This window comes from Pinus tabuliformis, chromosome 7 (assembly GCF_031772625.1).
Source record: "Pinus tabuliformis cultivar Carrire ecotype Pingquan chromosome 7, CPIR1, whole genome shotgun sequence".
NCBI lineage: Eukaryota > Viridiplantae > Streptophyta > Pinopsida > Pinales > Pinaceae > Pinus > Pinus tabuliformis.
In genome coordinates, this window is record NC_142293.1 from 80,231,812 (window position 1) to 80,257,905 (window position 26,094).

The 26,094-nt window shown below is 32.0% G+C and overlaps 1 protein-coding gene across 1 annotated transcript; it reads left to right on the top strand.

Moving 5' to 3' along the window:
- Positions 1–6,543: 6,543 nt before the first annotated feature.
- On the top strand, positions 6,544–8,686 carry LOC149245289 (uncharacterized). Its single transcript, XM_089457739.1, has 2 exons — positions 6,544–7,829; positions 8,061–8,686. Exons 1-2 carry the CDS (start codon positions 6,857–6,859, stop codon positions 8,138–8,140), a joined length of 1,053 nt encoding a protein of 350 aa, XP_089313865.1. The 5' UTR covers positions 6,544–6,856; the 3' UTR covers positions 8,141–8,686.
- Positions 8,687–26,094: the final 17,408 nt, after the last annotated feature.

A 26,094-nucleotide genomic window follows, 5' to 3' on the forward strand; every position in this document is an offset into this window, starting at 1 on the left:
CACGGATAATTTGACAACACCATCGGAACCAACTTGAGCTCCTTCCTAGTTCTCCACAGCTTGTGGAGCAGGGGTTGACACAGCCAAATTTCCACCCCGCGCGACCAAACTTCCAGCTTCTCCCACCACCTTAGCTCCCATACCCACACACATCCAACATCATCTTGTAGAGCTTGTTCTACTATATATTTCCTCTTCCTCCTCTAGAAAGATAGTTGTGTGCTTGCAGCAAAAAAATGTGCTTCACACACATCTTTAATCCTTATGCCAGATAGATAAGGCTAGTAGGCCCCCCTCTGTCTCTTCATTATCACCCGTATTCACCCCATCTATGATATTATAAAATTAAACTTTGTTTCTTCATTATCACTAGTATTCACCCCATGTAAGAGATTATAAAATTAATTATTATTATAAATATTAAAAATATAATAACAATAATGATGCGACATAATATATTAATAATAATAAGATGTTATTTAATATATAATAATTTTAGATTAAAAATATGTTTAAATTTAGGAAGGAAATTATATTGTAATAAATTATAAGTAAATTTTAATAAGGATTTATTTATTTTTAATAGTTAACATGTTAATTTTTTTGGGTTAATTTCATTCATATATATGTGAGTAAAAATGTGGTTAATTATAATTTACCATATAAATATAAATATATGAATTAATAATGTTAATAATATTGTTCAAAACACTATGTATATGTTATATTTATATGTTTTCCGTTAATTTCATATATATATATCTATATCTATATCTATCTATATCTATATCTATATATATAATAAGTTAAAATGTGGTATTTATATGTTTTGGGTCAATTTCAATTAATTGTAGAAGGCTTCTTATTTTAACTTAAGGTTTATGAGGATTGGTTGATTATTTCTTTTAATTGAGAGCCTAGATTGATTCTCAAGGGAATATGCTCTGAATGTTTATCAATGACTATAGTGTGTTACAAAGTTTGTTAGGTTGCATTGACTTTTAATAAATTAAAAAAATTAGAAATTATTCCAATTCTAATAAGTTCCTCCAAGATAAGTTCATCATTATTATTTATAGCATTCATTTATATATAAGCAAATTTTATTTAGCAAAATGGTCTATTACTTTTAATAAACTTTTTTTTCTCAAGTTAAAATTGACCCATAACATTTTTATACATAATTAATTAGATAAATGTGTGTATTAGTAAGACATTCTTTTTTGCAATAATTTTTTTGGTTATATTTATAAAACCTTCCGCTATATCAACCACATTAATAATTTTAATGTAATTATAATATATATATATAAAATTTAACATATAAATATAAATATAAAATATAACTTAATAATATAATTAAAAACACTAGATATATTTTCTTACCCGTACTACTTAATATTTTCACTACTTGTTAATAAATATTTGACAATGACACATGATTTTGTTGTTTAATTTGATATCCACATAATTTAATGTTTTAAGGGTGAAAAATTTAAAAATAACACAATACTTTTTCAACCTATAAACATCCTCTCCTCCTAATAAACCCACCTACCCACATTTATTAATTTATTGGAAAAAAAGGCAATTCATCCTAGTATTTGAAAAACATTTTTACATTAACAAAAAGACATCACAAGTTTCTTAGTTTGTTGTTTAGTGAAGTGTGCCTTATGTATTCTTAGTAGGGTAACTAAAGACATCATAAGTTTCTTAGTTTGGTTTTTAGTCTAATGTGCTTTATATTGAACTTTTGTTTTGACTGGGTGATACCACAACCCAATGTGCTTTTCATAAACATTGTTGCATGGGTGACACCAAAACACAATTTGCATTTTATCAACATTGTTGAAACACATGTTCATGTTCTCCCAGCAACTTTACAACTCTTTTTTATTTGCCTTTATAACCTAACCAAGCTTATATTTTCTTTTACAATTTTTTCCACTCTTGAGATTCTTTATGAGACACTATAGGATTCCCTTTTACCTTTATAACCTAACCAAGCTTATATTTTCTTTTACAAATTTTTCCACTCTTGAGATTCTTTATGAGACACTATAGGATTCCCTTTTATCTGTGAAGACTCCAATCATTCCATGTGAATGTGTGAAAAACAACCAACCATCACATCTGTCCACATGCTTGCCCCCTCAAGGGGTACTTAAAAAATTGATTGCTAGGGCTCAATTCTTTTGCTTCTCTACCAAGAAAGAGGAAACCCATATGACTTTTCATTAAAAAAGGGAAGCCAACAATTATGGTGTGGGCTTCACATGTTTTCCATGACCACGTGAGGGTCGTTGTCACCCCCTTATTATTTTCTAACTAATAGAGTATAGAATAATTCCTCCCATAGTGATTTCTAACAAACATTCCAAAAACAAATCACCACGTGGCAGCTTATTCCTCGACCACCCAAGCGTGTAAATATACTTCATCAGCATTACGAATACGTAGGCAAAGATGACATGTCATGATACGAATACGTATGCAAGCATGACATGTCATGTCATGGCAAGGCCATGTCGTTCACATCATGAATTGCATGCATCGATGGAGCCTTTTCCAAGTCATCGACATGCACATGCATGAGGTGTCAGGTGCAGCTACACGCGGGACCCACTTGCACGACCGGATTCAGAGGTAGCATGTGGTTTGGTACCTTGTTTTTTAATTTTTTTTTGTCTTATCACATCAAAATTATTTTGTGGTTTTAGTAAATAAATTAGAGTGGTTCTTATTTAAATCACTCAACATGGTTTGCAGTGAACTATTAGAGATGGGACCGAATCTGAATCTACGATGCCTTAATTTAAATTAAATTTCTAACTTCTTTATATTTTAATTTTAGATATATTAAAAATATAGAGTAAAGCGTAATATATTATTTTATGTTGATTTATTATTAATATTATTTTATAAAATGGTTTATCACTTTAAAATTTGATAATTTTTATTAGTTAGTTTACCCCCTTGAACCATAGCCACTGGTATTTATTATTAGATTTGCGTTTGAAGGTTTTGAATGATTTGTGTCGGTAGGTTTTGAATGAGTGATTTTTTTAAATAGTTAGTGCTCTAGTGATTTTATGTTTCTAAGAGTTTAGATTTAGATAAAGAAGTGTTAATTTTATTTGAAAGTTATGTGTTAGTAATTGTTATGGTTATTTCATAGTGTGGGGTTTGTCAAAAAATTTATAAAAAAAAAGATAAAAAAAGAAAACCAATTGTAAATTTTTATAGCATGGCTACAATGAGTGCTTATAGCGCATACATATGGTTTTTAAAGACAATATATGAACGCAATTGTGCATCTGGTATAACTAGTTACAATTTTTCCTTGGAAAAAATATATATATTATTACAAATTTAATATAATTTATAAAATTATAATTTAAAAATATAATGCTTACAAATCAATATTATTTTTTCACAATTTGAATTAAGAAAATAAATTATAAAATTACGATCTTAAATGGTATATCACTACAAATCTCAATATTAAATGAAAGAGTCTATAGCTTTTGGAAGGCTAAGAAAATTGGAAAAAAAAACACTCTTAAATTGTATAACTTATAATTATAAGTAATATAAATTTCAAAATATTTCTCACGTTATCAATTTTCTTTATCTCAACAAAACTATGACAACTTTGGGACATTTCTGTTAATATTTTCTAACATAGAAAAATGTCAAAAAATTAAATAATTTTATGTAATGTTTTATTTTTTAAATATCAATATAACATTTACAAGACATTAATCACCACCACTATCATTAATATAAATTGTAAAATAATAAAAAAAATTTAACATTTACAAATCAATGTTATTTTTAATTCTAAAATATTAAATTAATATAAATTGTAAAATAATAAAAAAAATTTAACATTTACAAATCAATGTTATTTTTAATTCTAAAATATTTATAATAAACTTATTTAAAAACATTTTTTTATAATTTAGATTTAAAAAATTATAATAAAATTGATTCGCTATTAGACGATCATAGACTTTCTAAGATAGCTTTAAATTCCAGCCAAAACCACCTAAGGCTCAATCGGGGGTGGCATAAAGACACAAGGGGTTAAACTATTGGGAGATCAACGAGAATGATGCATTGCAAAACATAGATAACATTAAAGATATTGTTACTTCTAAGTTCAAACAAAAAATGTGGTGTGAGAAAGATTTAGCGGCTAAAAGAAAATTGAGTTATTATAAGAAGGTCATCAACCCCACCCTAGAAGATCAAAAGTATCTCTCTATTTTAACTAGCTCAAAGAAGAAAATTAATATAGCAAAGATTAGAATGAATTCTCATGAGCTCCATAGTGAAACAGGTCGTTGGACAGTTCCTAAAACGCCATGGATGGAAAGGATCTGCCATATATGTGAGAATAGGAACATCCAGGATGAAAACCACTTCCTCTTAGAGTGCCCCGCGTACAACAACATTAGATCTTAGATCTCAGTTTCACAATCTTTGTTACAATACTGACCTTCCTAGCCTTTTACAATGTCAAAATTATAGTGAACTCAGGAGGCTTCTCTCCAAGCTTTTTGAGCATAGGAATAAAATCTTAAATCAAAATAAATAATTTTTTTCTTTAGGTCTAATAGACCAATGTTTAGTCTTAGTGGACGTTAACCATCATCATCATCAATATTTATAATATTTTTAATAATTTAGATTTACAAAATTACAATAAAATTGAATTGTTGCTAGATTTATTAAAAACAGTTTTGAATTAGGAAATCTATAAAAATCACGATACAAAGAGATTGAAAATGAGCATTATTTTCTTTTAATATATTTGACTCTAAATAATTAAAATACGTGTGAAATCTATTATATAAAAAGATAAATTGGTTATTTTTAATAATACAAATGTATAATTTAACAACTTTTCATCATTTTAAAGTTTTGATATTTTTACTTTTATTATATTTAAATGTAAAAATAAAATTTTAAATATCTATTATAAATTTTGTTACTTCATAATGATCTTCATCATAATTTTATATCGTGTCTTTTGGTAAAATAAGTATTTAAATATGATTTTATGGTGTCTTTTTTTTAATGGGTGAAAAGTGTTATTATAATTTAATTGACTATTATTTTAAGAAAATTGTACTATTTGGAATAAATAAAATGTAATTGACTATTATTTTAAGAAAATTGTACTATTTGGAACAATTTATTTATGGTGATTTTTAAAGACATTTTTATTCATATCAAACAAATAGCTATACATTTTGAGTATTTAACCATCTATGAATTTTATACTAAACATTTTTATAAAAATATATTTTTATAAATATTTAATGTGATAAATTTATTATTTTATAAATGTTTGATAAAATAAAATTTATATTTTTAATAAATACTTTTTTATTTTCTAAAAAAATATGGATAGAACTTTGTATGAAATTATAATTTTATTTAATTGACTAAGACTTTATTTATAGAATTTCATTTGTAAAAATTTAGATTTAAATTATTTTTATGATAAATTGATAAGAAAAAACTCATCATAATTCAATTCACAAGTGAAATTTGAAATATTCATTTAAAAAAACAAAAATTTTGAAATTTGAAATTTTAAAAATTATAGTATATTAAAATAAAATAGAACATGGGTGCGATTATTTACAAATCGATTCCAAATACCAAAATTCTAAATACCAGAGATGAGATTTATTTCCTATTATTTGTATCCTCTTACATTTATGCCTCGAGAGAGCAATGCACTTGAGAGTAAAAAACATAAAATAGCTTGAGAGTAAAAAACATAAAATAGAAATATATAAAAATAAAGTAAAACAATAAACTTAAAAATAAAAAATATAATGGGAAAAAAATTGAGTTTAACATTGAATTAATGATGTGTCCCCTGAAAACCTAACTTAATTGGGAAACCCCAAAATTCCTCGAATATGGTGAAAGCCCGATGATTTTCCGTTCCCCGAAAAGCTGTATTTTTTGTGAATTTCGAATCAATTAGGCTCGGAAATGCTCGAATCACGTCAGAGGAGATTTGTAGCGGATCAAATCCAGCCAAAATGTGGTGGTTATGGTAAAAAAATGCCTCGTGAAATTGGGGTTTATAAATTTTAGGGTTTATGAATTTTATATATGTTAGGTCTGAATTATATATTAATATTAGGTGCATTGGGTCGATAGATTTTATATATTTTGGCGGTAGTGGCTGTCAATTGTTTTTCCTCTTTTTTTGTTTTCTCTGTTGTTTGTTTGTGACAGGAGGAAGAGGAGAAATGGGATACGTGAGAGGAGCTACTTGCTGTATTTACAGTTGTGCATAATTGGTCAGAGTCATCAGTTGTATTTATACGTCCTTACTGTGTGAGGTAGAAATTGCAATTTGGGTTTTTTTTTTTTTTTCACTGTTGATTGGTATGTGTCTATCAGTTTTTGTACGAAAAGTAGATTATTGATGGATGAATGGAGTGAGTGGGGTCCAGGACTCAGCCTCACGCGCTTATATTGCTTTAAGATGCCTTTCTGGTGGTCACTGGAGTGAGTCCTGGTTTTCTCTGGAACTGGCACTGGCAGATCCGAGTGTATTTTTCTGTGGTGTATGTGAAAAGGGTGTAAGGTTGGGGTTTGAGGTTTTTGAGGCCTTGTACTGCGAGTTCTAGAAGTTTGGGTACTATATAAATCTTTGAGATAATTTGGATAACTACAGAACTAAAGGTTTTGCAGTGTATGGAGAGCTGAAATTTTGCATCTAGAATTCAGGGTTTGAGGGAGTTTGAGGTTAGTGGACTCCAATATTGTGCAGTAGTATCATAAGGTGAAGGAAAAAGAAAGAAAGATTCATTTTCTGATGATGGATTCTGCTTTGAGAAACTCACTTGAAGAGAGGGATTCATTTGATGTTGAGGAAGATCTGGAACTGAATGAAGTGGAGGAAAATATGTCCTTGCTTTCTCTGACCAATAGAATTGCCAGTAGTACCGATGATATTTCTGTGGACTTGACTGGTTTCTTCTCTGATGATGATGATGATTATGGCCATGAAGAACTTAGCTATGGGAATATGACAGATGATGCAGAAGAAGGTGTGGGTGATAAATTGGAGTGTTTCAAAAGTGGGTCTGATTCTAATGAGGTTGTGAGTAATGCTAACAGGCTTTTGAGGAGGAGGAATCTCAATGGGTCACGTAAGAAATCCTCCAATGCCTGTAATGCTATTGGGGCATCTGTTATCTCAGGGTACAACTACAAGTCCCCACTCTCTGATCTAAATAAGCCTCTCAGCAAGCCAATCGATATAGTCTATGGAGATGCAGATCAGTGCAGAGATTTCAGTCAATTTAAGAAAAGTAGAAGCAGAAGAAGCCTATACAGGTCTAGTAGAGAAGACTGGCGTGAGAAGGCTTGGGAAAGGAAAAGAGATCAAGCTCTATCAGAGGAATTGTCTTGCGATAACAATTATTTCAGCGATTTTCAGTCCTCTAAGACAGCTTCTGACTCAGCCAGCGAAGAGGCTAGAGCTGATTCTCCTTATTCAACTTTGAGACGTACTTCTAGTACTCCCAGAGTTAGAAAGCTTACAAACGTGGACTTAGATGAGTTGAAAGGGTGTCTAGATCTGGGATTTGGTTTCAACTATGAAGAAATGCCTGAGCTCTCAAATACCTTGCCAGCCTTGGAGTTATGTTATGCAATAGGCCAGCAGTTTCAAGATGATCACCATCAGAAATCCTCTCCTGTGTCTACTCTTGATAATATGGATTCTCCAAACAATGAGGGCTATGCACAATCTCCTATTGCCAATTGGAAAATCTCCAGCCCAGGTCAGTAATTAAACTTTTTCTTCAAGTAGGTACATGAAATATACATGTAAAGTTAAGATCTGAGTTCCAGACTTGTAGTTAACTAGGACTTTGTTATATGTTTATTGCATAGTTTGCTTGTTCTTTGCTTTGCCTATCTGAATCTTTGGGTGTAGCCAAATCTTCAATTGGAGGTTATATGCTGATATTATATATATTTCTAAATAAGCTCTCTGTATATGTATTTTTCAGGAGACCATCCCCAAGAAGTGAAGGAACGATTGAAAGTTTGGGCCCAAGCTGTGGCATGTACTGTTCGTCTCTGCAGCTGATACCCAGAAAACAAAAGCAAAATCTCTGTCTGAGGCTTGATCTGTGAGAGCTTATGTCATATTTTGTTGGAGAGTGATGAAGTCTGGAGAGTGTCTATTTCATAGATATATCTGTGGTGCTGCTAGAAAATTATTATTAGGAGATGCTAATGATCTGATGAGTATTATGATATTGGTGTTAGTACAGGCTATCAAAACCCATATCTCTTGACCTCAGATATGGGTGAAAAGCAACCTATCTGAGCCGGAAAAAAAAGGGAAGAAAGCTTGCGGATTGACTGCAAAAAGCATGGCTAATCAACCTTCAAGCATGCTGTCTCATGTGAAATTTTGTGTGTGGGGCGTTCTATAGATGACCAGCGTTCAAACAGACCAGTATTGGCAGCTTGCGAAGAAGTCAGGTTTGAGATTAACTGTCTAACACATTATAATGTAATTAACTAATTTGCTACTAATTATCATTCCTTTTGGTTTTGTATTATAAACTGTATATCTGCAGCAGAAACTTATATATGAATATGGATTTTCCTGTTTTGTAAGTTTTAATGGGTGTCTTTTACTGACTCTTACAGCTCAATCAATCAATGAATATTGGGTGTGCGATGCACACAACTGGATCACATTACACGAACCTTATTTTTGATAATTAATTTTGGTAATGTTGTGATCACAACAATTTTTCTGTTTTCTTTCTTTTGATTAACTGAATTCAATTATTCTTGTCATATGAATTCTGACTACATCTCTAACTTAAGTATATGTCCTCAGGCCTGAAATTCTCTGCAACTGACCCTGTCAACGCCGTGGAGTTGTTGTTCTCACTTTAATTAAAAAAATGGCTACTAGTACTGATACTCGGATTGACTTGGACTGTATCTGACGGGTTGAAGGAAAACCATATAATCAAGATAATCTTCAAATTTTCCAAGTTTCTACGTTAAATAACATAATATTGCTTAACCACGACATGACTACCCTGAGTACACTTACACCTGGAGATTATCTCCATACCTGGAAGGATAAAGGCTTTATATCTACTGGTATAAAATTCATCAGCACAGGCGGAGAAGGATCAGAAATGGTGTAAACATTTTGGCCATGGATAAATTTTCTGGGTTTGTCCATAATTTTTCTCAAATTCTAGATGACCACCCCCAATACTCTTTTATGAGGAAATAATCCTTATACCCAAATGGAAAGGGCTTGAGGAAATAATCCTTATACCCAGTCGAAAGGGCTTGAGGAAGTAATCCTTATACCCAGTGGAAAGGGCTTAACATGAGGAGATTGATACCTATACCCAGAAGGAAAAAGGATTTTAACTACCATTTTATTAACGCAAATTCATCCTAATTAATACATAGAGATAGGGACAACGAAATGGTGTAAACAGTCGAGTCTCTTTATTTATATATATATATAAAGAGGATGGAAATAGCAGACATCGCTTTCAGTGTGACTTTACATGGTCTAACAACATAACAAATATCTCTGCCATTGTGATTGTACAGCATTTAACTTCTTTAGGATTAAGCATCTCCTATTTTACTGGAGTGTAATAACAAATATCTGTTATTGTGATTGCACAGCATTGAATGCTTTAGCTTCATTCATTATATTGTTATTTATTTTAATCTTATTTTTAATAATATATATATATATATATATATTTTTTTTTTGAGTAAATATGTTATTTAATTTATTATTATTTAATTATTTAATATTGTTATTTTTATTTGGTTTTTTTTAAGTGTTGAAAAAATTTATTGTAATTTAATTTAGTGGAGATAATGATCACTAATTATTATTTATAATTGTTAGTTGATTAATCATTTTTATTTAAGGAAAATCATGTTATGTTGGTATTCATAATTGTTAATTGATTCGTCACTTTTATTTAAGGAAAATCATGTTATGTTGGTGGTCCACAAGGGAGCATACTGTCATTCTTATTATATACATCTAGATCTTGGATCTTGGGCTGTTAATTTCTTATGCCCAAAAAAACACATTATTAACCAAACAAAATCAGTTTTAGTATTTTAATTTATTTATGATAATATAAATACATTTTAAATATATATTTATTAAAATTATAAGTAATTAAATATAGAATTTTAAAAAATGGATATGTGCTTCATTGACTTTCCGTTCCTGAATGTTGTCATTGTTCTAATTTTATTGATGGTAGTATACATTTATCTTTAACATAAATTTATTAAAATTTGAGAATTATTATGAAGTACAAATTTATTAGACTTAAAATTTTGAAGTCTTTTTTCTGTTGTTTTTATTTTAATTTATTAACATTATTCACTTAGGTGAGGGATGGAAGTAGTGGAAAAGTCTACTCAATCATGTAGGAATCTCAATATTCTCATTTGCTTGGGGCTTGGGTAATATCTAACAAATTGGTAGAGACATATGTCATTTTATGTGGCATGTCCTTGGCTAAAGAAGCTAACATAAATTTCCTTTTAGTCTTTGAGGACTCCATGGTTATAATAATTTGAGCATTGATTGGTCATTGTTCTCCTAAAATCGTCAAGTTAAAATCCATCATATCTAGAATTAGACAATAAAGCACATTCTTTGATAAAATCTCTTATTTCCATATAAAGTAGGATCTCAATGAGGAGGTTGATTCCTAGGTGAAAAAAAGAGTTGAGTTAAACTTGGGCACTTTGTTTAAGAATGGGGCCTATAACTATAGAAGCATCCCCTAAATCTTGTATGTGGTGGAATTTAACTCTCAATAAATTTGGAATGATGCATTTCATTTTAGCATATTGGCCAAACATTGGGAAAGGTACGAAAGGGATGTATTCCCTGTAGTCTACCATGTGAATTTAGACCCACTTTGTGGCATGAATACCCTCCTAACTTCGATACGCTAAATATGGGACAACACAGGCTTTGAGGGCCAAATTTCATGGTGTTTTATGTTGCTTATCCTCGACTCTTATTACTAGTAGCCTGGCTTGGTTCATAGGTTCCCTTCTACTTTTATTTGTATATTACTTTTGCCCAATCTCGTGTACTTTTATTTGGATATTACATTTGCCCAATCTCTTATGTCTTTGAGGAGTGGAATTCATAGAGGCCTATCATGGTTGATGATCTTGGAGTTGGGTGAGTTTTAAGTTTAGAGCATTGTTCAAAACGTCTACGTTGCTTAATTTTGCATTAGGAATGTATGTATTGGTTGTCACCTCTTTCCGTATCCTAGGAATTGGTTGTGCCCTTTGGTTTTTAAATATCCACAAGGATCTCTTGTTTCTATGTCTTTGAATTTTGTTTACAACCTTGAGGATTTTATAAACATTTATACAATCTTCAAGCTTTGTTCTAATTGCATAGAGGAAATGTGTCAACAATATTTTCTCTATCTTTTGGAATGATTATGTTCTATTTTTTTTAGCTCTAAGGAAACCCTTAGTGCTCTTGGACTTAGTGATTTTGAGGGGAATGAACGCAAGAATGGCTCATTTTTTGTTACCAAAGCTTAATTTCAATTCTCTTTGCATAAAGGAACACTATGCCTGAATTTTTCCTTTTCCTTTTGGATTGGTTATGCTTTATTTTTCACCTCTAAAGAATTTAATCCGTAGCACTTTTAGATCTAGTGTAATTAAGGGGAATGAACTTCCAGGCTAGTTTATTCGCACAATACCAAAGATTGATTTTGATCCAACAATCCTTCTCCAAGCTCATTTATATAAGGAAGCAGTAACAAGTTATGAAAGTAATAGTAGCTCACTGTCAAATCTGGTCTCAAATCTGTATGGTGATGGTGATAAATTTGGGGTTTTCTCAATTGGTATTATAGGTTATCTTTTCAAGTATCCAAAGTTCATTTCAATAAATTTCATATAGATATTAGCAAGCTTCTCTCACTCTCAATTAACCTATTTGTTGAGCCAAGAAGTATTTGGTTAATCCTTACAAAAGTTGAATTAAATTTCTTAGTTATGGATCGAGCAAAGATTCGTGAACTTTGCAAGGTAGTGTGTTGTCATGAAGAATCAATCTAAGATGGAATGAGTGCTATGTTTGCTCTCTCTTCCAAAGCTGTAGAGTATGAGAAATTTTAATCTCCTCGAGTAGACAATATCATGATGTCTTTGGCCAACCAAAGCATTGATTAAACACCTTGGAAATGGAATATAAAAGATTCCAAGATTTTACACTTAAATATCATATCAATGAACAATAGGTATATTACAATAGTGCATTAAAAACTATATAGCTTGGGACATACATTATTGTATCTAAATGTTGCATATCTCAGCGTATATTTTGACATATACAATGTTTAATGCACTATTGTGGAGTGCATAGTTTTTGCAGATTTCACACTTGAATATCATATCAATGAACAATAGGTACATTGCAATAGTGCATTAAAAACTATATAGCTTGGGACATACATTATTGTATCTAAATGTTGTATATCTCAGCGTATATTTTGACATATACAACATTTAATGCACTATTGTGGAGTGCATAGTTTTTGCTGGTCATATCAATTTTTTGACTATGATTTCCATTAAAGAGATAGAGAGAACTCTTTTTAGGTAGCACTAAAAGAAGAAAAAATAATCCATAAAGTAGTTGATCTCCAATGGAGATAGAAAGAACAATGCTCTCCAAATTCAACTCGAGTAGCAAGAGGGAGTTGGAACTTCCCTTACCTATCAACAATGAATGAATTTTTTAGTTTTTTTTTATGTTTTAGGATCTTATGTTAGGCATGCCACATGTAGGTCCACTTGGAACCTATGTAAAGCTTTTTTCTAGTTTTCTATGTTTTAAGATCTTATGTTAGGCATGCCACCTGTAGGTCCACAACCTATGTAAAGCTTTTTGTTGAACTCACAGAGAAATGCAACTTTTGTTGCACTTGTAGAGAAGTGTTGAATTTCGCTGATGTGAATCTATCCTATGTAACTTACTACATACAAATTCTACTCTGATTAAAAAAAAAACAACTTTATTTCCTCAATTTACACCCTTCTCTCATTTTCAATTGTAAAATACAAAAAATATTTTTCTTAGCATAATAAAATACTATCAATTAGTCCACTGGGTCTTGGATAGATTGCTTTATTGAGACACTCCTTGATGTGATGTGAATCTATCCTATGTAACTTACTACATACAAATTCTACTCTGATTAAAAAAAAAAAAAACAACTTTATTTCCTCAATTTACACCCTTCTCTCATTTTCAATTGTAAAATAGAAAAAATATTTTTATTAGCACAATAAAATACTATCAATTAGTCCATTGGGTCTTGGATAGATTGTTTTATTAAGACACTCTTTGATGTGAAGTCACTGGTTCAATTCCTTTCCCAGATCGGGGTGATATATTGGACATGATGAAAATGTAGTCCTGCCAAGCTTACCAAAAAAAGATTGTCAATTAATATTAATAATTATTTATACAATAAATAAATAAACAAATTATGTATACCATATGTACTAAATTTGTCGATAAATAAATTCCAGTGGGTTTTTCTGGTTAAATTTCTCTAAAATTTGGCAGAAATTTATTGAAATCACAAGTTTGATGGGTAAACTCTACACAATCGAAATGCCATAGGGGTTTTTCAGGGCGCTGAATCCATATATACAGTCAAAAAACCAGTTTAAATAACGGAAATCAAGATTCCACCTCAATTTTTTCCACAAGATTCTGTCACCTAAAAATCCAAAAAATCATACCAAAAACAACTCCTATAAAAACCATTTATTCTCAAATATAATAATTCTTTACCTATCCTCCACTATCATCCTAAATAAATTGAAAGCTTAAAGCATACCTTTAAGGAAGCACATTGTTTTAATTCTTGTTATGAGGATAATCCACATCCATTTTTGAGAGTATTTATATCCCTCACATCTTTAACTGTTATTATTTAAGATTTAGTAGAGATTAATATCTTTATATATAAACAAAGAAAGTTGCACGATAACAAAGTCTTTGTCTTTAGCAAGTTTTTGAAGAAAAGATTCTCATATTACACGATGATGTAATCTGATGATTGGTTTAGTTTTATTTTGAGCCACACGAACCAATCGAGTTGGTAGTTTACCCTCCAGTCCATAGAAATTGTAGTTATTTGTTCGATGTTTAAAAAAAAGAACATCAAAATTTCTTAAATAACTAGTATATTAAATTTAGTATACTGTCTCCAGCGCTTATTACATGAAACTTTTCTCTGTGCGGTCATGAAACACATTGCAATTATACTTTCTCTAATTACGTTGTGATAGTTTATGTCGATCGTTTGTCACCTAGAGGTAGTTTGTATTATATCGTGCATGATGTGTTGGTTGGGGTGGTTGGCTTTCGCACCCCCAGCCATGTTCGATTTCTGTGGGAGCTGCAACGCGCAGCAGCATTTGTTTCGATGATGACGCGTATGTATTCGATGTGATGTATTCTGCTCGTTTCAGTGATAAGTATGATAAAAAAATCTGCTCGCTTTGGCGACATTTGATGTAATTTGATTCTTCAGCCGGGATTCTCTCCCCCACTGGGAAAAATGGTTGCCATCCAATTAGTCATGAAGATAAGAATTTTACCACTACTATAATAGGTCTCTTCCTTGCGATTTCTTTGTGCAATCACATAATTTAATGAAACACATTACAACTTTACTTTCTCTAATTACATTGTGCTATTGTCCAGAGATTTATGTAGATTGTTTTCCACATATAAGTAGTTTGGATTATATCGTTATTAGTTTGATACTTCTTTGTAGTTGTATTCAAGTATATGTGTATTTATGGTTGTCACTAGTTAAGTTAAGAAGATAAGGCATTTACTACTAAAATGGGGTTTTTCTCTGTGATGTAATTTTTCTGGTTAGTAATTCTACTAATATAATAAGTAGGTATTTATGTTCAATGGGATACTCTTTTTACATAAGAATTTTTTTTTGATCTATATATATAAATAGTGATTTAGTGGATTGATCACTATAGATCTAAATCGAGTTATTTGTTGCATATAATGACATTGCCTTGGGTGAAAGAGAACAAAATTCAATAGGCTTGATTCTTTCCATGGAATGATAAGTTCTTGTAGGGGTTCAACATGCCAAATATCCATCTGTCTAATTCCAATTCCATCCCAGTTCCAACACTCGTGACATGAAGCTACCTAGAAGTCAAATTCCAATCAAATATCATATCAAAGATTATTGTGGGGTTCAAGTACAAGTGGAAATGTTACTGACGTTGGCAACAATGATAGTTCAACATTCTAATGTATTATAAATAGCTATGTAATAATGTTTGACAAGAGACAATAGGTTTTAACCCTGTACAAAAATCACTTGCAAACGAATTCTTAAAACATAAATATACAATGGCAAGAACATAAAACAAATATACACAATGATTTTTCCTTGGATCCTAAAACCGGGCTACCAAATTAATTTTTCATTATGTTCCTTTCAATGTTACAATATATATATATATATATATATATATATATATACACATGCTGAAGCATTCATAAACCCCAATCCATTAGCGTTGGATTAGAACATAACCATAGTTCCTTTGACCGGATCTACAAAATATCATGGGTAGAAAACCACCATGCCCAAAACCATGTGCAGAACCCATGCACAAAACCATAGGTAGGTCCTCCCATCATCTTTAGGTTTGCCCCCCATTTTTAGGTCCGCCCCCCATCGTTGTGCTTGCATATACATAGGAAAAAAAAATTCCCAGGGTGTTGCCCTGAAACCTGTGCAGGGGGGCTACCACCCCCTAATGGTGGGGGGGGGGGGTTGCCTCCTTGTGACCCCCTACTGCACATGTGTGACTAGTCATGGAAAAAATATAACACACCTAACAAAGACCAGGTTCAACATACTATTTTATATACCTCTGTGATTAAAACATGAAATAGTGTAATCCTATTGATTCGATCTAATATAGTATTATGTTTAGGAAACCTTGTCCATATTTGAAAGTAAACTATTATACTTATCCCAATTTGTTGAGAAACCTAATCATTTTCTTTTCAAATTTTGTTTTATGGAAGAAGTTTCTAATAGTTCATCATTGACATATACTTGTCTCATTGCTTGGAGTGCTTGCAAAGGATTATTATTTTTTTATGATTACGTTGGAAGTGAACTATACAAGTTTCACCATAACATGAAAGTGAAAAATATATATGAATAGTTTAAAGCTTACATCCAAGATATATTCTACATTTCACAACCACATCTTGTGTGTATGACATACAAGTTGTCCTCGACTTTCACAACGAAATAAGCTTCCTAGATGCATAATATCTTCTTGTTGTTTTAATAAAGATGATGAAGCCTCATATATTAGTTGCACACGTCTCATTCAATATTGTCATAAGAGTAGCATTAGATGAGTGAAATTTGAGGTGAGTTGGTGAGATTTATTGTAGGGTAAGATTTGCAACAATGACCACTATCACCACATGGGGAAATTCGACACTTGCACATAATTGGCTACTTGGTTTACTTGATTTGCATGGATCAATCTATTGTTCAACCAAATGTACAACTTTTATCCAAGACTCTCTTAAATTAGACCAACAAACATATCTAAAATCATAGAGGATAAAACTAGGTCATATTAGGCAGCAACTCTCCCCTGAGGCAGGGACACAACCATCAACCAAACATACAATTGTCATGAATGTGTATCATATATATCGATGACAGGTGCCATTAATTCGAACGAAGAGCACCTAACATTGTTTACGTAATAAACAAGAAGCAGGCCCAATGAAGAACTTAATTACAAAAATGAGACATAATTAAAAAAACCTAAGTTACAAGAAGCAGGCCTTCTTTAGAAACCAAAGAACCAAACAATTATGAACTAACATTGGTCATTTTCATGCTGAGACTTGCTTTATCTCTTCATTTGCAATCCCCACAACATTTCAAATGGTGTTTTCATTATTTGCAAATAGTATTTATCTCAATTAGAATGTTCCCTATGTAGAAGAAAAAGAGCACAATTGCATGACAAAACTCCATCAACATTGACATATCGATAATCATCCTAGAAAAATCAAGAAAGATATCTCAAAATTCGTTTGTAGCATCAAGAAATATATCTTAGAATTCATATGCACCTCATTGACTTATATATATATATATATATATATATATATATATATATATATATATATATATATATATATATAAGTGAATAAACATTTGAGGAGGCATGTTAGGCTTGCATGCAACCCATGTGCCCCCTCTAGCTTGAGTCTACCCAATACATTGACTGACTATCACATTAAGATAAAACACGTCCTTGGGGCAGACAGGGTTACTTGTCTTACTAAGGGAAAGTTATTTGAAATAATGATTGATCACTGGAATCAACTTGCTAAGTTCCATTGTCCACTCTGCCACCTGGCCAACATGCCTTAAGCCACTTTAAGGCTTCTAATCTATGGCTTGCTCAAACAACCCATGGTTGATTTAGCCATTGTGAATGGAGAATAATATTTTTGGAATATCTCACCATGGAAACGCCAAGAAAGGTGGCTCAACCAGGGACGCATTGACAAATCCACCTCGCGGCTCAGACACAACAAGAACTGAAAGGGGAACAACCATGGAAGGGGAACACCAAAAAATCGAAAGAACAACCCGCGTTTATCATTTCTCATTCAATCAGTGAATTTGCTTACTCTTGAGTCAGGGATTCTTGAGTCCATTTCCAAAGAGATAGGGCAGAGACTTGGAATGGGTAAAAACATGTACCCTTCGTCTTTGTTGCTTGGTCATGGTAAGGATGCATCAATTGCATTTCTTCTTGTTGATGAATTGATTGAAAAAGTTGATGGCTTTGCTAGGGTGTTTCCAAGTCTACATACTTTCTCATGATAACATTATAATGTAACTCTTTCCTTTAATCTCTTTTAAGTACTCTGCTTCTTACATGTCATGGGTTGAATTTCTTTCTCTATAAACATAACACAAATATGAGATAGTGAGACGACTACATAAAAATAAACATATCTATGGAATGACAAGAGATGGTGTTAATGATGCTCCAGCCTTGAGAAAGGAAGATATTGGAATTGTAGTGGTAGATGCAACTAATGTAGCTATAAGTGCACATGATATTGTGCTTACTAGGCTAGGGTTGTGTGTTATTATTAGTTCTTTCCTAACACGTCTAGTAATCTTTTAGAGAATGAAGAATTACCCGATATGTAGCATGGTGTTTTTGGTTTTCTTATGCACATGATTACCTCTCACTTGAGAACTAATAACTCATCTATATGCCCAAAGATATATGTTTATTCAATCACTATTTGTATTGTGGTAAGTACAAAAATATCTCTAGTTAAAAATAAAATAGACAAGGAGAAGATAAAATCGTTTTCTTACAATTGTTGTGATTACTTTGACCTTGAAATTTTGTTCGTGTTATGGTTGCAGTTGGATTTATTGTTTATTTCTTTGATATGGATATTCAACTTTTCTCCATTCAAGGTTTTTATCGTAGGTTTTATCTACGTTCAGAGAGAATCTACCTCCCTATTAATCTAGCTCCTTGTTGGTGTGGAAATTTCTTTGGCTTATATATTACAAGTATGCTTCTATTAGCTATGTTTTTCATGCTGAAAATCTATTAAAAAATTATATGTTATCTTCTACTATTCTATTATAAACTTGTATAAACCCAACTTTATTTTTCATATTGTCAATTATAGCTAAAATGATGTATACAAATAAAGAACAAAAGAAATATAAAAGTAATATCTTCCCAATTTTGAACAAATCTAATTTAGAATGAATCTCTATAATCTATCATTTTTTTTTGGAAATTGAATTTATAAAACTTGTTTCTATTAAAATAATGATATTATACTTGCATATATGAAGAACAATATCATATTTCTTATTCTTCTTTTTACTTGTAATGTTTCGTGTAAATTGACGTCTTATGTTCTGTTTCTGTAAATCAATCCAAACTGATGACTTGTTTTGCTTGTACACCTATTCCCAACCTCAAAGAATTAGTTATGACAAATACCAATTATATTTGTAAATCAAATTCTAAATATTCTTATTTGTATTCTTTACAACAAAAAAATACAGAATACAGAGCTTGATACCTACACTACAAAGCCTAATGCAAGAGGATTGAAAGAAACATCCAGTGTATCATATTGAAAGAAACATCCAAAGTATCAAATTGAAAGAAACATTCAGAGTATCGAGACAATACAAGTGGACATTATTCGAGAAAATACCATTGATTCAAAGAATTACAAACTTGAGGGTGATTAGTCGATTCGGGATGACATACAAAGCTGCCAAGCTTCAAAAATTCACCGTGATGGTTTGCCTAATGTTTTCTACGTTGAGCTTTGCACAAACCCTTTTAAATCCATTCTCATTTTTTTTTGTATCCTCTAAGGAGCTCATGATTTTCCCTTAACCAATTGTTTGATAACTATTTATTTCCATATGCATGATGATGCACATGGCAAGTGTGGTTCCATAGCAAGTTTGAGCAAGTGTGTTATGCAATGTATTATGCATGGACATGGTAAACATTTAATGTTTACAAAGTAATGCTAGGATTACTTTTCCGGGAAAAAATTGTGAGTGAAATATACATTATAACTTAATATAATGTGGGTATTTTCCTCACGAACAGGGCAAATAAGATCTCAAAAGTTAAAGTATAGGGTAAAAGTGAAATGCAGAGGCTAGAAATATATGATTTGTTTGAAACTTTGTTTCAAAACAATAAAGTTTTATTGGTTTTTGCGTTGAATTAATTGAGCACTAAAAATCAATTACCATAGTCCCTACAGTCATGGACTAATAAAATCACTTATCATTATTAAACTATCATATAATGAAATTTAGAGTCATAACTATAATAATACATGATGAGCTTATCTACTTTTAAAAATATATATAAGTATATGTTGATGAGGCTGTTTTTGAAAAGATATATATTTAATTGATATAAATGATATTTATAAATAAAAATATGTTAAATTGTGATAAATATGAAAAATATATTTTTCCCAAGGGTGCAGCTCAATTGGCGATCAAAGTAATGTAAAATCTGTGAAAACTAAGAGATCCAAGGTTCAAATCCCCTCGATTGTGGCCCGATTTATGAAGAGGAGGACAAACCGTAGACCCCCAGAGGTTTTCTAGTAATTACGTGTCGAGCAGGCTATTAGGTTCCTCTGGGATACAAAACAATATATATATATATATATATATATATGAATATATGAAAAATATTTTATTATGATAATAATTTTTTTGGTAAATTAAAATATTTTATATTATCAAAAAATCTTACGAATTACACATCTGAAATGGTCTAATGTGACCTGATCAGAAGGGAACACTCTATTGGCTCCTGGAGAAGCTTGGTTTTCATATATTTTATTAGACCCATATTACATAATTCAAATCCCTAGATTACAAGATTCATACAATATCCTTGAACAAAACAATCGATACCAAAACCTAGACTCATTGGTACACTATTACACCACAAAACCTACAACCAACTACAAACAACAGACATAGAAACCATCAGTAATTAGATGAAGAGATGGGGACATGAAACCTAGCACTTGATCTAGGCGAAGAAGCATTATCAGACTCACAGAGGAGGTGACCTTCAACATGAGCCAATCTTGAATCCAACTTGTCCAGAGTGAAGCGTTGATTCCATAGCTTCCTATTCATGTCTTGTAATGTAGCAAAGACATTTTAGTGTTCACCTTGCTTGTATTTCAAGAAAAGACCAAGAAGGGTCTTCATTTTCTAGTGAATAGATATAGAATTGAGATATTGCTTTTTCCATCCCCTGGTATGACTAGGGTTTGTCACCCAGCAAGGTACCTCATCCATTATTTCTGAATCAAAGTTGGATTGTCTCTCCCCTCCTTCCCGAGTCTCCAACATCTCAATTTCTCTCCTAGTCTTAGGAGGGACTACATTGAAGTACGTTGTTGCAGAGTTGTGAGCAAAAAGGCAGGCACCTTGTTGACTTGGTGGGATGTTTCCACTGCCACACTTTGTGCAACACATCCATTGTCTTGGTGGCATGGCTAACAAGAGGGGGTAACACTTAAAAAAAAACTAAATCGACCACGACCAAGAAAACAACAAGAGACTAACCCAATCTGACCCTAAATTGGAGGAGAGATTGACATGATCTCTACACATTCACAAGACATATAATACCCAAAACCAGATTTATGAGCTCTATTTTCAAACCCTTTAGGGCTACAATTTCACTCTATGGCTCTCGCCACTATCAAGGATATAAGAAAAACAACATCCAAATCCCACCACCACAAAATACCTGATGTATGTAAATTACACCAACTTGTGTGAATGTTAGAGGGTGCGAGAATGACACCCCCCTGCCACAGACTCAACATTAGAAGGCCTTGTTGACATGAACTTTTGGACCGTTTATCAACAAAGGAGATGTGGTATGAATCAAGGCTCTTTAGATATCCCAAGTAGTTTAAATAGCCACTCCCAATGGGTTTAAAGGCTCTGTTGGCCTTTGGATTTCTTCCTCTGGTGAAGAAAAGAGCTTGTGGAATCCTAAGATTATCTAATGTTATATATACATGAAACTAAATATACTATTCTACATTAATATACATAATTTGCAAATTGAATAATTAGTAAAATATGATACAATACTTGGTAATTAGACATTATATAAAATAAATAGTCAAACAAGTTGTACATGAAATATAGTACAAAACGAAAAGACCCTGAAACTAGTTTAATTGGTAAATATGATGTTCTATTTGTGTTATGTTGTGTGTCTTTTATATACAAATTAAATAAATTAACTTAAATTATAAATGAAATTATAATTCAAATTATCAAGAACTCTTAATGTGATATGCAAAAGACATAAAATTACAATAGTGCAACCTTCCATTATTTTAAATGAACACAAAATAATTTGAACTCGTTTTCGAATTATGCATCAAGAATAATTATAAATGCAGATGACTAAAACTATCTAACATTATTCTTAGTCAAGGCAAGAAAACTAAATAACCACAACAATTCCTATGATACAATTAATCCTTCAACACTTTAAATCCCGAACTAGTTCAATAAACAAACGTTTAAAGATAATAAAAATGCAGAAACAGTTATAGTGTAGGTATTTGTCTTGTTCATGCACAAACAACATACCCGAACAATCCAAATCCCCAGAAATATTTCATGGAAACTCAAACTCAAGCAATGTATAGATCATCATTATCCTTTAAGACATAGGTATTGGAAGGTTAATTAGATCAAATGTATATATATAAAAGAACTAACACATTAAAGGGAAAAATGTGATGATCTCGCTGTTTATTCATAGATCAAAGTCATAGAAAAACAACGTTGTTTCTTCATAATATTTGAAAAGAAAAGCTCTAGAAAATTTAGAAGATGTATATCGAAGCAACCATGGAAATCAAAATATCATATATATAAGCATTAACCAGTCGAAGTAGTTCAAACCAAAACACTTACAAATATCAGAGTCTAATAAGTTCCATAGTCACCACAAAATTTTCCATCATTTAACCTCTCCCTTTACTCTCAAAAAGGAGGGTTTATATACATGATGATAAGCCCAACAAATCTAAACTAAAACTTCAAAATCGAAACAATATTTTCAAAAATATAATTCATTGTCATGACCTCCCAGTCGAATCACAACCATTTAGAAGAAATTAACATGATTAACTAACACGGTATTTGTGCAAGATTTGGAATAACTACATCATATCCATAGTAACATATTTCGTACAAATCGAGACCAATATCATGCGAATGAGAATAACCTGTTTACATATTAAGGAAGTCCTATTAATAATCAACATTTATTATCAAGATAAGGTTGCTACAGAATCTTTGATTCTGAAGCGACCTTTATAATTAGAAAACTGAATCAAATATTGCTATGAAACCAGCTCACAAAAAGACAGAAAAGATAGATCAACGCCTTAGAATTCAGCCTCTTCGAGGGGGCAACCTCCTTTACATTACAAAAATGAATGATTCTTTGATGATTCAAATGACAAAACCTCCTTTCTATATATAGGAGTCTAAGGAGTCACAATATAACCCAGCCGACCTAACAATAATAATATAAAGGCACAAAAATAACAATAGAGGGATTCTATGGGGCACAATTATAACGATATGGGGACAATAGGGGCATAACAATATTAATAAGGGATACAACTACAATAGTAATGGGGTGATCACTTGTATTATAGGGACCTAACATGCCCCTCTCCTTCAAAAAAGTGTTGTCCTCAACGTTTGAGTAGTTCTGGATGCTTCTGTATAAAATTCTCATCCTTCCATGTGGAATCTTCAACGAATAAGTTCTTCCACTTGATGAGATACTCCGAAATTGATCGATTTCGTAGATGTCGAGTTCTTGTTTCTGTGACTGCTTCCTGTTCCAATATAATTTTTCCTTCCTCGTCAAGTTCTGGCAATATTGTTTGAAATGGGAGCTTGTCGCCTATAAACTTCTTTAAACATGAAACATGGAAAAATGGGTGCACTCGAGAAGCTGCAGGAAGCTCCAATTTGTATGCCATAGTACCAATCTTTTGCAACACCTTGTATGGACCATAATACTTTAGTGATAATTTATTATCCTTCTTAGCTTGCTTGAGGGACATTTGTTTATATGGTTGTAGTTGTAGGAATACCCAATCACCTACATCAAAACTTCTTTCGTTGCGATGTTGATCTGCCTGTTGTTTCATTCTATTCTGCACCAACATGAGGTTATCCTTTAAGAGTTGGAGGACTTGTTGTTGATGCTCGATGTGATGTTCCACTGTTTGAACCCTATAATTTTCTCTTAAATATGATGTGATGGATGGTGGCTGATATCCATAAAGTGCCATAAATGGGGTCATTTTTGTTGCTGTATTGAAGGAAGTGTTATACCACCATTCAGCCAGAGGCAACCAATTGACCCATTATGTCTGTTTATCAGATACAAAGCAACGAATATATCCTTCCAAACATTTTTTTACTATCTCAGTTTGCCCATCAGATTGAGGATGATAAGATGAGCTATGAGCTAACTGCGTATCGAGACAAGAAAATAATTCTGTCCAAAAATTTCCAGTGAAAATGGAATCTCTGTCACTTACAATAATCTTTGGGTTTCCATGTAGCTTTTGAATTGTTTCCATAAATGTAGTAGAAACTGTACTAGCTTTAAATGGATGTGATAATGCACAAAAGTGTGCATACTCGGTAAGTCTGTCAACTACCACCATGATGACACTCTTTCCCTCAGACTTGGGTAAACCTGTGATAAAATCCATTGAAACCTCCTCCCAACGTTGGCTTGGAATGGATAAAGGTTGTAATAGACCCGGAGTCTTAATTGTTTCAACTTTATTTTGTTGGCAAACCAAACATTCCACCACAAACTTTTGAATATCCGATTTAAGGCCATCCCAAAAAATTCCTTCTTAACCCTGTGGTAAGTTTTTAAAAACCCTGAGTGCCCTCCTAAGGGACAAGTGCGCAATTCCATAAGAATCTTTTGTTTGAGTTGGGAATTCTTATAGAGGTATAAGTGATCTTTGTACCATAACGAATCATTTTGCCAGCTAAATGTATCAGATGCACTGGAATCTTGTTGTAACTTTCGAATAAGTTCCCACACTTCTTCATCATTCTTCCATTCCTCCCTTGCTTCATTTATCCATTCTAGTTGGATAATAGAAATGGCACACAACAATGCTTCCACATCCTTATCCTTTCTTGAGAGTGCATCTGCCACCACATTTTGCTTCCCTTTTTTGTATATGATTTCAAAATCATAACCCAACATCTTTGTGACCCACTTTTGTTTCTCTTCAGAGGATAATATTTGTTCTAAAAAGTATTTAAGGCTATCATGATCCGTTTTTACCTTGAAGTGTCTTCCCATTAGGTAGGGTCGCCATTTTTTAAGTGCATGTAGTATTGCCAACATTTCCTTCTCATAAATAGCTTTCTGTAAAAACTTTCCCTTGATTGGATGACTTTCAAAAGCAACGGGTCTTTCATCTTGCATTAAAATGGCACCAATTCCATTTTCTAAAGTATCACATTCCACAATAAAGGTTTTTGTGAAGTCCGGTGTAGCTAAGACCGGTGCCTGGCACATTGCCTCTTTAAGATGTTCGAAGGCCTTTGTTGCTTCTAGAGTCCATGAAAATGCATATTTCTTCAATAATGTTGTTAGAGGTGCTACTATTCTCCCATAATTCTTAACAAACTTGTGATAATACTCTGTCAACTCGAGAAATCCTCGCAGATGCTTTATGGATGTGGGGATTTTCCATTCCTTAATGGCTTTAATTTTGCTAGGGTCTACCTTAACTCCTTCATGAGATACAATATGACCCAGGGATTCCACCTCTTGTACTCCAAAGAAACATTTGCATCTTTTTGCATATAATTGTTTCTCCTCTAATAGTTGTAGCACCTTGTCAACATGTTCAACATGATCCTTCCAAGACTTGCTGTAGATTAGTATATCATCAAAAAATACTAACACAAATTTTTTAAAGAAGGGTTTGAAAATGGAATTCATCAAACCTTGAAATGTAGAAGGTGCATTGGTAAGGCCAAAAGGCATGACCAAAAATTCATAATGACCCTCATGAGTTCTAAATGTTGTTTTCGAAATGTCTTCAGTCTTCATTTTGATTTGATGATATCCTGAACGAAGATCCAACTTGGTGAAGTAAATTGATCCATGCAATTCATCCAATAATTCATCAATGATAGGAATGGGAAACTTATCTTTAATAGTGAGCTTGTTGAGCTCCCTATAATCTGGATACATGCGCCATGATCCATCTTTCTTGTGCACCAATAC